Source organism: Aphelocoma coerulescens, chromosome 13 (assembly GCF_041296385.1).
Source record: "Aphelocoma coerulescens isolate FSJ_1873_10779 chromosome 13, UR_Acoe_1.0, whole genome shotgun sequence".
NCBI classification, from domain to species: Eukaryota; Metazoa; Chordata; class Aves; order Passeriformes; family Corvidae; genus Aphelocoma; species Aphelocoma coerulescens.
In genome coordinates, this window is record NC_091027.1 from 6929789 (window position 1) to 6940760 (window position 10972).

At 51.4% G+C, this 10972-nt stretch overlaps 1 protein-coding gene across 4 annotated transcripts in view; it reads left to right on the forward strand.

Moving 5' to 3' along the window:
- PDGFRB (platelet derived growth factor receptor beta) overlaps window positions 1-8166 on the forward strand; it is a 32648-nt gene extending 24482 nt beyond the window's left edge. For all 4 annotated transcript variants that reach the window (XM_069028656.1, XM_069028657.1, XM_069028659.1 and 1 more), the window contains exons 19-23: window positions 447-558; window positions 840-939; window positions 1045-1150; window positions 1629-1867; window positions 2364-8166. In XM_069028656.1, coding sequence (XP_068884757.1) covers window positions 447-558; window positions 840-939; window positions 1045-1150; window positions 1629-1867; window positions 2364-2514 — 708 coding nt within the window. In that variant the 3' untranslated portion in view covers window positions 2515-8166. The remainder of the gene's footprint in view (window positions 1-446; window positions 559-839; window positions 940-1044; window positions 1151-1628; window positions 1868-2363) is intronic.
- The last annotated feature ends 2806 nt before the right edge of the window (window positions 8167-10972 follow it).

Genomic DNA, 10972 nt, shown 5'->3' on the forward strand with positions numbered 1-10972 from the left:
GAAAAGAAGCTGGATGTATCCTTTGGCTCTTTTCTGGCCATCCCTTAGCCCTCTCCAGCTTGGTCTCAGGTTTCCAAAGTCAGATGGGCCTGGTTTTTCATCAGAAGTCTTTGGTCAGATTGTGCAAGTCAGTGGCCTCCTCAAGAGCGAGGATCAGAGAACACGCACTGTGACATGTGTGCACTCATCACTGCAGGCTGTGATGGAAATGGATACAGCACAGCCATTCTTTCCTCCTTCCTGCTGGGTCTGTTCTGCACAAAGAAAGAGGCAACTGGTCCCTCCCAGAACTGACAGACAGCAGATGTCAACAGATGTGTTGGACTCACAGACAGATCTGAAGGGTCTTCTTTGATTATAGCTTGGGTGACAGGCTCTTACCTGTTGAAACAGGTGCTGTGGGTACAGCTGACTCTCTTCTTGTTTCATTTTTGATTCTCTCTTAGACCTTCTTGCCCCTTAAGTGGATGGCTCCAGAGAGCATCTTCAACAACCTCTACACCACCCTGAGTGATGTGTGGTCTTTTGGGATTCTTCTTTGGGAGATATTCACTCTAGGTAAGTGCCCTGGAGATCATGGTGATGTCTGTAGTTCTGACAGCATGTTAGCAGGATCCCTTTAAAAACAATAAAAATGCATTTCTAACCCCCAAGTCCCTACCTTACCAGTCAGAGTAGCACTTCATTCCCTGTCTCCTTCTTCCCCATGCTCACGTTGCATTTGGAAGTGAAATGAAACAGGAAAGGTAAAAAATGAGAAAGCCTTGGTGTGAAATGCGTGTTGGCTGGAGGGTGGCAGGCAATCCAGCAGTCTAATTCCTGCTCTCCCTGTACACCAGGAGGGACTCCATACCCTGAACTGCCTATGAATGAACAGTTCTACAACGCCATCAAACGTGGCTATCGGATGTCCAAACCCACCCATGCCTCTGATGAAATGTAAGTGCTGTCCACATGTGTTTGCCCTGGATGTGTTCTACACACTACAGAAGCGTTTCTGCCTCTGTTTTCCTCACCTGCTAACTCTCCGTTCCCTCTTGGCAGCTACAACATCATGCAGAAGTGCTGGGAGGAGAAGTTTGAGATCAGGCCATCCTTCTCGCAGCTGGTGGTGCTTATGGGAAACCTCCTGGTGGATTGCTACAGAAAGGTGTGTCCAAAGGACCCTGTGCTGGAGGGACAGAAGAGGGTCAGTGCCTTGGTGAGGGCCCTCAGTCAGGGTTTGGAGATGAGTGTTTAGTGCTGCAGTGGCAGAGGATTTTGCTGTGACCAAGGCTGCATTAGCCAGTGAAGGTGGTTTGGGCATTGCAGGAACATTGCCGAGACAGCTGGCATCGCCAGACAGGCAGCTGGTAACTCAGCAACTGCGGAAATCAGAACTGGCAGGAGATCGAAATCCTGCCTCCAACTGTTTGGTATTTTGGAGCTATGAACTTGTGCCACTGATCTCTCCCTTAGGAAAGGTTCATGGCCTGTCTTTGTTGGAGTAAGGGCAGATGAACCCAGATAGAAGATGCCAGACACTCTAGGAAAACCCTGGCAGGCATGGAAAGGAAACACAACACAAGTGCATTCTCCCCACTCACAAGACCTTTCCCTTTCTTTGGTAACCTGCCCTGTGAGAGCAGAGGTACCAGCAGGTGGATGAAGAGTTCATGAAGAGTGACCACCCCGCTGTTGTCCGCACAAGACCCACAATTCCTGTGCTGAACAACGCCCGGCTTGCTGCCAGCTCCCCCACCAGCGGCATCCTCTACACAGCTGTGCACCAGAACGGGGGCGAGAATGATTATATCATCCCTCTTCCCGACCCCAAACCTGAGGCAAGCTGTGACCTCCCTCAGGAGGCCTCCATCAGCCGGGCCAGGTAAAGACATTGCTTCTGAGTGTTGTCCTTCCCCCTGCTGTCCAAATCTGAAACGGGGACCTCAAGAGAAGATGGGGATATTCTGCTGAGGCATAGACTAGGGGTGGATGTACTAGGAGAGAAGGAGGGCAGTGTCACCCCATCTGAGTAGCTGTGACCTGCATGAGCCTAAAGGAACCAGAGGAGCAGGGACATGAACTAAGATAGGGCACAGTGCCACATCCCTGCACATCAGCCAGCACGGCTGACGACAAGCAACCCCACTCATGTAGAGGAGAGCACACAGAGAACCATGTTCTGTAGAACCCAACCAACCGTGTGTTGTGTTTGAGGGCCGAATAGGCCCACCTGGTATGGTCTGTTCCCCTGTGGGAAGCTACTCAGATAGAGTGGGGCTGCTGGGAGCTCAACACGCTTCTCAGTTGCTGGGAATCCTCTCTGACCTGGAGACTTGGGACAAGACATTCATTTCTCTCTCCCTCTTGTCTCCCTTCAGCTCTATGCTAAACGAGGCCCACACATCATCTACAATATCCTGTGACACCCCTCTGGGCCTCCGTCAGGATGAGGAGCAGGAATCCGACCCACAGCCAGGCTGCCAGGAGCCAACCACCGGACACCAAGAGGTGGAGGAGAGTTTCCTGTAGTCAGAGCTGGGCTGACTTTGCATCTCCTTATGGAGAGGCCAGCTGAGGGGCTGACCCAGATGTCACAGAGAGCCATGCTTGTGCTTGTACATCAGGACATCCCCTCCTGTCCCAGCATTCCTCCTTCCCTCCTGTTTCCCAGTGTTGGGTGGGGAATTGAAGACTTTTCCCCACTGCCATCCCCTTCCCCCTTAAAAAGAGGTGGCTCAGTGCCAGAAACCCTCTATATCACTGCCACATCCTCCTCAGTGATCAAACCACTGCAGGAGGGAGACATCTCACAGACCAACATCTTTTCAATGGAAGACGTGGGTTGGATCTCCACGAGACACCACTTTCTGCATTGCTAAGATGATACTCCAGCCTCTTCCTCCTCCGTGGCAAGGAGTTTCGTCCCCTCTGCACCAGCACTTCTCTGATGGTCTCAGCACCAGCCATGCTGTGGTTCTGTGGAATGCCACTGCGACAGATAATCCACCTGGAGCCCATTGCTGGGGTGTAGAGAAACTGCAACACCAACCTTCAGCTGCTGGAGGTCAGGAGTACGTTGGATTCTCCTCCAAGCACAGTCAAGTCCTGAAGAGACCAGCCAGTGTCTGGGAGGTACGGAATTACCCTTTTCCTCTCTCAACAGCTCTTCTGTGGTGGATAGAGCATCACAAGCACTGCAGGTATTCATAGCTCTGGGGCACAGCTCGGCATCCACCTAGAGGCTGTCATACCCTTTTGTGCCCAGCATGGCACCAGGAGCTCCAGGGGCATGCCAGGAACTCCAAATGCCCTCACAATGACTTGGTTGTAGAAGCAAAGAGGGCAGCCACTGTTGTTCATGTTGTCTGTGTGGACACTAAGCTAATTATTCTCCATTGAAGATTTAAAGGGAACAAATATATTAATCCACTAGCCAGGGCCAGTATAAGGAAGCAATATGGTTATTCATTAATCTACTGCCACTACACCCAGCTCATCTGCTGGGAAATCATATAACCACGCCAGCTGCAGAACCCTTGTGCCTTATCTTTGGGAAGCAAAGGCTCACCTTCGATAAACTGTTCACCCAAACGCTCTTTCTCAGGATGGGAGGGCTCACCGTTCCCTCCTGAGTCACAGCAAGATTATGGGCAGAAATAAGGATGCCAGAGCACCAGCCCAGGGATAGCTCCAAAGAAAGAGAGGGAGGGGGGCTGGGAAGCTCCTTGGTCACAGCTGAACTGGATCTCATGCCCTGCCACCTTCTGAGGTCAGGCAGAGTCCCTTGCAGCCTGCCAGGGCTGTGAAGTGTCACAGGGAACGGAGCAGGGCAAGAGGAATCGGGGAGGATTCCTCTCTCTTGGAGAGTGTTTTGAAAACTAAAAGGGCCCAGACCTTCCCCCTGCCTCTCACCTCCTTCCCCACTTCTCACAGATGGGTCTGAGGCTTCTTGTGCTCTCAGCTGGCACTTGAACAAGCAGACTCAAAGCAGGAGGAACACCAGGCTTTGGAAATCAGTTGTGAGCCCCGCCTCTGCAGAGATGAAAGCTGGACCCCCAAAACCACAGGTCTGACACCACAGAAGACAGGTTTTTCTCTGAAATGAGTTTCACTTCACACAGAGCTCTGTTCACTGCATGTGCCCTACTCCCATTAACCCCTTCATTGCCCTACTCACGCACATCGCTCTGCATCCTACAGGAATTGCACAGGCAGGTTTACAAAATCAGAAATTCGATCAGCATCTTGCTGGGCTTCTGCCAGCTCAGAGCCACTGAGAATTTATTTTGTTTCAAAATATGAAACTTCTGCCAGAAATCCCAAGCAAAACAGCTTCTGTTTTAAATTTTCTACCACTCCAGTGCTGCCATTTATGCGGCTGAAGGAGGAGTAGGTGTTTTGTGGGCTGATGTCCTTGGTAAAATGTGAACATAAGAAATAGCACTTTTATTGGCAGTCGGCAGAGGATATTTTCAGCCTATGTGGTCAGATTCCCCACCATCCATAGGAAACATACCGTGAATGACAGTTGTTTTTCCATCCTCTGTTCCTCCTGTTTGTAATGAAGGAGCCATCTCCTATGGCCACAGTTCATGAAACAATCCTCACTGCAGAGAAGCAGTAATTTATGAGATCCTTTGGGTCAGACTGCTTGATTTTTCTAACATGTAAGGTGCTTGGTAGGATCTGTGTCACTGCAACTTGAGCCCATAGGATGGCACATCAGATCATCCTAACAGCCCCTGTCTGCACCAGCTCCATTTTTAATTCATCCTTCTCTATCAAAGGTGACCAGAAGTACCCAGTACTCCAGGTGAGGTCAAACCTAGACCTCACACAGGGCATTAATAGTTCTGGTCTGTGCTGGTCTGGACTTGCCTGGTCCAGGCAAGATAGCTTTGGATAATATTAGCCTTTTCCCAGCCACAACATACTGAGAGCTTGGAGTCATCCTCTGACCAATCTAGGCACCTACGTCTTTCTACAGTTCTAGCATTTCTCACCAAGATACACCCTGCTGTTCCAGACATTGGGTCATCAGCAAATTTTGTTAACAAACTGTTATTTTTGGGTTGGACTGACTAATAAAAATATTAGATACTTCTAGCAACAAGAACAAACTGTGAGAGCTACTTTTACTACTTCCATCCAGCCCAAAGATTTCCCCATCAATTAACACCTTCTCACTTTCCCTTTGGCCATTTACTTATTTCAAAAATCCTATTCTATACTTCATCTTGTACAGATTTAATTGCCAATTAAATTACTGATTTCCCACTATCAGATAGTTTCCACAGTCCTGAAAGGGGAAATGTCCCTGCTGGGGGAGCTCAGGTGTCCTGTCCTATTAGCTGGGCATTAGCTACATTTGGATGTCTGTTGCATTTTGTCCCATTAGTAGATTTACTGCAATTATTCTTTGCATTGAAACCTGTTCTGGCTGCTGATGGGATGCTAACCCCACCTCCCTATTCCTTCTTAAAGTAGGCATGCCAGACTCTTTGCAAAATGGTACCATTCCCCACTCCAGAGGAATATGACCAAATACTTGCCCTTGGCCCTGTGATTTTTAGGGCTAAGTCTTGCACTTTGTGGTATTTTCCTGTCCTTACTCAACCTTTCACAGCATCTTTAGCAAGTTGCAGTGACCTGACCTTCTCAGCCAGGGACAAGCTGGCAGCTGGGAAAAGCCAACTTATTTTGCTAAGCATCCCTCAAAGAGAGGGCTTGGCAGAGCTGGGGATGACAGATCCAGCCCCACACTCCCTGTCTCTCTGCTGCCGACATTCCAGTCCCTGCGTGGCCTGGCAGGTGAGGGCCAGGAGAAATGTTTGGCTGTTCTAGGCCCTTCACTTCTGTAGCCATAATTTCTCCAGTGGGACTCTGAAGGAAACCGGTCCCACTGGGTTTTCTGTTTTGATGATGAGTATTTTTGTTTGGGTGTGTTTTTGTGTTTGGAGGTGGACCCAAACTGAGCCCCCCATGAAGGAACACATGCCACAGCTTGGGCCCATCTCTAGTGCAATATCTTTTTATTTGTAGGTTATATTTTACTCTACAGCTGTTACATTGTTATCAGAACCAGTATATGCACAGTCCTACTGCCAGTCACTATTTCATACGTGTATCCCAGAAACTAATGCAGCACTCTGGTGTCTATTTCTGCATTTAAGGTGTTTCTCAGACTGATGTGTGCACAGGTTTTAATCCTTTTGTCCTTCTCAGTTTGAGTGTGTTATTTTCTTAAGCGCGAGTGTCACGTTTAGTGTTTGTTTGTGTTGCGTTAAGAAATCTAGAGCACAGCGGACTTTACTAGTGAGTAAATTGTCTCTGTTCACCTGCCAAGGGGACTGTGACAGGGTCCCACGGGGATGGGGGGCAGAAGTGCAGTGCAGATGTGCAGCCAGAGGCAGTCAGCCAGAAGTGAAAAGCAGCTCTTGTCTTTCTTCCCAGTCAGGGCTCTGGGCTGAGGGAGAGGCAGCACCACAAATAAAGGGCACTGGGCAGTTAGGGTTTGCCTGTGGGGAAGCCCCAGGTCTGTGCAAAGCTGGCAGATCTGGAGAAGGGAATTTCACAGAGTGCTAAGGAGGCGAACCCCCTGTTCCAATGTGCAAGTGCAAGGAACAGCCCTGGTTGGGCTCCGTGCTTAGCTCAGGTTCCAGGATGACCAGGGAGCCTGGATGCAGCCTGTCTGTGCTCCCACTTGGAGAACACAAAGGTTGCCCTTTGGTGGCCCTCAGCAATGTCTTGGCATCCTTTGCCTCAGGTGGTTGCCCAGGCAGAGAGCAGCCAGGGCAGCTGCAGGTCCTCCCTGAGCACTGGGCAACTCCAGAGCCACACAGGTCATTCCTGCAGCAGATCCCAGCCCTGCCTGCAGGCTGAGTGGCCAGTGCTGACTGTAACAGTGGAGGCACCATGTCACCTGCAGGACTTGCCCAAAGCAGGCCAGGGTATTGCTAAGAATAAGATTTCATGGGCCAGCACATGGGTTGCTGGGCTCCCAGCATAGTTCCCATGTTTCACCCAGAGATCTGAGGTCCCTGAGAAATACCAAGGTGGATCTAGTTGGCTGTGGCAAAGACAGGGGAACTACTCCAGCAGCACTTTGGAGTGATGACTCTTGCCTGAGGTGCAAGAAGGCAAGGAAACCAGCTTGTGCTTGCAGGCCTCTAGTGTCCCATCACTCCTCTTCCTTACTCCTTCATGGATTCATTGTACCAGAACTGCAGGTCTTGCCCAAAGTGTGCCCTCTCCCCGTCCTGCTGTGCTGGCTTGCTGGCATCACACTGTTCCTCTGCAGCCTTTCTGAACAGCAGCAGCACCTCTCTCCATGCTCTCTGTCAAAATCAGCATGAGGGCAAAGGAGAAAGCAGAGTTCAGACTAAGGTACCAAAGAGTTAACATTTTTCTAGGTTTACAGTTGTATTTGTAGAATTTGTACTATGTCACATTTATAGCCATGAGATATTATTTTTATGCTGTAAACTTTTACAAATACGTTTTTAAAGAAAGAGTTTAAAAATAAAGGTGTTTTTCATTTTGCAAAGTTCCATCTCTTCCTTTATTTGCCTGCTTTTGGTTGCTCCTGCTCAGATGGGGCTGGGAATACAGCTTAACCCTGTGGTGGGTGAAGGCTAAGCATGTTAATACGCTGTGCATGACCCCAGTGCTTAGTGAAAGCCAAGCTGGGAGCCAGGCAGGGAGAAGCACTGCAAGGAGCAGCTGAGCCCAGAAACAGGGTAAGGAAAAGGGTCAAGATCTGCCCCATCTCTCTGGTAACTGTGCAGCTTGTGGGTCATATGGCAGGTGGGTAGAGGGAAGGACACCAGGAATTGTTCCCATGTATATCCCCGCTGCCTGGCGTTTGGGCCAGCAGTCCCAGCTAAGGACTTGACTCCTTGGAGCATTGTTGGGTCTGTGCTCAGATTGGGGTGGGGATGCAGGAGAAATGACAAACTGAATAGTGTCTGGGCTGAAGGAGATGGCAGACGCCGCAGCACTGATTTTTCCACATAGTTCAATAGCTCAGGGCAGTGGGAGGGCCTGGAGATAGCAATAGGGCAGGGCACCAGCAGGAGCAATGCTGCAGCACACAGGGCTCCTCACGTCCAGCTCTCCTCCCTTCCCTCTAGGATGAGGAATTTGCTGATACCCTCAAAAGATGCAACTCCAAAATCCTGGCTCCCCGCCCCACCACTCCCTCAGATCCACATGTCACTCTGCTCCCCTCACCTTTCCCCAGTCACCTTTCTAAGGCACTGAGGTCCCCCAGCCACGTGAGAGACAGGCACCTCCCGAGTGTTGCCCAAAGTTTTCTCCTCTCTCTAGCTCAAATTTAACACTTCCTCCAAAATCCACCCCAAGCTGCAGAGTAGAGATGTCTGCATCTGCTCTGAGCCACATGCTTGGAAAGCTCAGTGTTGCTGCAAAGAGGGGTTTTGGACCGAGGTTCAAACATATCAGTGTTGATCCTGTTTTCTAGCTGCATGGTGCAGCCCCCACTGGCAACAGTCGTGCCTTCCTCAGCTCCTGCAAACTCCCTGTGTACCCAGAGGTCCAAGGCATGGAGTGCAGCAGCAGGCAGGTCCAAGTTCCAGCAAGGCTCCCCTTTCCAGCACGGCCTGTCCTGGGTTGTGCCTTTGCTCGTTTTTCCAGAGTGGAGGTTTGCAGTCTCCCTGACCAGCTCGGGCTGATTCTCCCCAGATATCTCTGAGTCACCTGGCACAGCTCAGTCGGGGCATTTTTCTCCAGGAGCTGAATCAGCAGGGAGAAAAAAAAAATCCCCTTTTCTCCAGAGAGGCTGGGGGGAAGCAGAGAGGGGGAACTGATAGACCTCAGCCCTGAACCCTGCAGGCTCCCACTGCCTCATCCTTGCCTTGCAGACCTTTTGCATCTCAGGATGTGCAGGAGAGGGGTCATGGGGCTGGAAATGAGCAGGCCAACATGGGGACCCCGAGCAGGGCACTTTCCCCACCCCAAAACAAGTCTTCTCTCCAGTGATGAGACAGACTCCCCATGGAAGAGCAGAGGTGCTCATACTGCAGTGACAAACCCCAGCCTGCTGCAGCCAGGGTTTGTAGCTGTGGGGGTACCCACAGCTCAGTACCAACAGGACACGGGTGTTCCACGTGTGTCCCCAAGCTGCTGCACGGCTGCTCAGGCAAGCATGGCACCATGGCCAGCTGTGCTCAGTGGGCCCCATAGGGCTCCCAGCCTGGGAAACAAGCCTGAGCTCCCAGTGCTCCCAATCAGGGCTCACGGCAGCCTCCATTCCCCCTTCCAAAGCCAGTCTACAGCCTACCAGGCACTGAGCAAGTCTCATCCCATCTTTCACAACCATCAGGGCCTCCACAGACGTTCCTGGGCTTCAACTGGTTCAAAGTAAGGCTGCAGCTCCTCCAAGAGCATCCCTGCCCCGTGCTCAGAGCTGCATGGGCACATGAGTTCCAGCAGCACTCCTGTGGCTGAGCTGCTTGCACACAAGATTTGGGGTGCAGCCTTCAGGAAGGAAGAGAAGCACACAAAAGAGGGAGGGATCCCATGTTTGTCCCAGTGGGCATCCCCCGGTGTGCCCAGTCCGGGCTGGGGACCCAAGTGTCCAGGCTGTCACCTGAGGATCACTGCCATCCGAGATGCTCTGCAAGGGGTCCCCTCAACGAGAAGAAGGAGGGCTGAGAGATTGTTTCCCTTCTCTCTGTTAAACCTGTCTGGTTTAATACTTATTCACATTGGTGAGTCAGTTCTCTCTGAGCTGGCATTTGTTCCTGGAAACAAAACAAATAAAAAAGACTTAAAAAGAAGAAGGAGGGAAACAAACATCCTTTAAAAAGCCCCTTTGGCTCAAAAGGAGGAAAGAATAATCAAGCAGACATCTCCTGTGGCCCAGCTGCTTGACAGCACCCCAGCTCTGGGCAGGAGCCTGCCGGAGCACCATGCTGCCTCTAATTCCTGTTCTTCTCCCCTGCATCCTTGCCAGGAAAAACTGCTGAGGGGAAACGTTCCTTGGCCAAAAGCTGCCTTTCCTTCTCTCTGGACTCCCTCTTGCTCTCCAGCCATCCTTCTGGCCAAAACCAAGAGCTCTCTCCATGTTCCCATGACTCTTAGTCATCTCCAGCACAGTCAGCCGTGCTCTCATCTTCTGGCCCCAAGGACCTTGTCTTGCTGGTACCTCTCTAACTGCCCCCTTTGGAGAAGCCCATTCCCCTCCAGGCTGTGGAGGCTTTCAGGGCATTGCAGGTGCAGATTCAACAGCTACCTCTGTGCAGATATTTTAGCACATCCCTTCTCTTTCTGCCCATGGTTTGTCATGGTGTTCCTGTCACCTCCTTGCTGTTGGGGCTGCAGCTGGGGCAGTTGGCAGAGCCCCCAGCTGCACCTTCCTCCCCTGTGCTTCCTTCCCAGTGCTGTCAGGTGGTGGCTGTCACTTCCCACCCCAGAGCTGCAGTGAACAGCCCTGAACTTCTGCTGCAGCATGAGGTGAGACAGAGCAGAGAGCCAGGGGCCACCCTGTGTCTGACTGGACCCGCTAATCCTGCTGGCTTGAGTGTCCCTGGGAGAACTGGTTTGCTTCAAGCCTTCTCTCACCCCCGTTTTGGAAGAGCCACTGTCCAGTGGAGGGTTAACAAAGTGTCTAATTTATTAATTACTAACACTGCTAATTAGCTAACTGCCTAATTGCTGCTTCAAGGTGCCTGCCAGGTTGTCAATTACAGAACAGCTCCAAGCAGCCTCCCCACCAGCAAGGCAGGATGGCTGGGTGGGACGGGCTCCAGGGGAGGAAGGGTCTGTGCTTTAGCCCTGGGGCTGCCTGGTGGTGACAGGGTCACTGTGAGCCCCAGGCTTGGAAGTACTGGGACAGAAGAGAGCCAGGGTCCCCATGTGTCCCCCAGCCCAGCCAGGAGCCAGAAGGGGTCTGCATGCTGGACTCCCAACATGTCTCCCTGGCAGGGAGGGTGGCGAAGCTAGCGTGGGGCTTGGGGGTGATCCT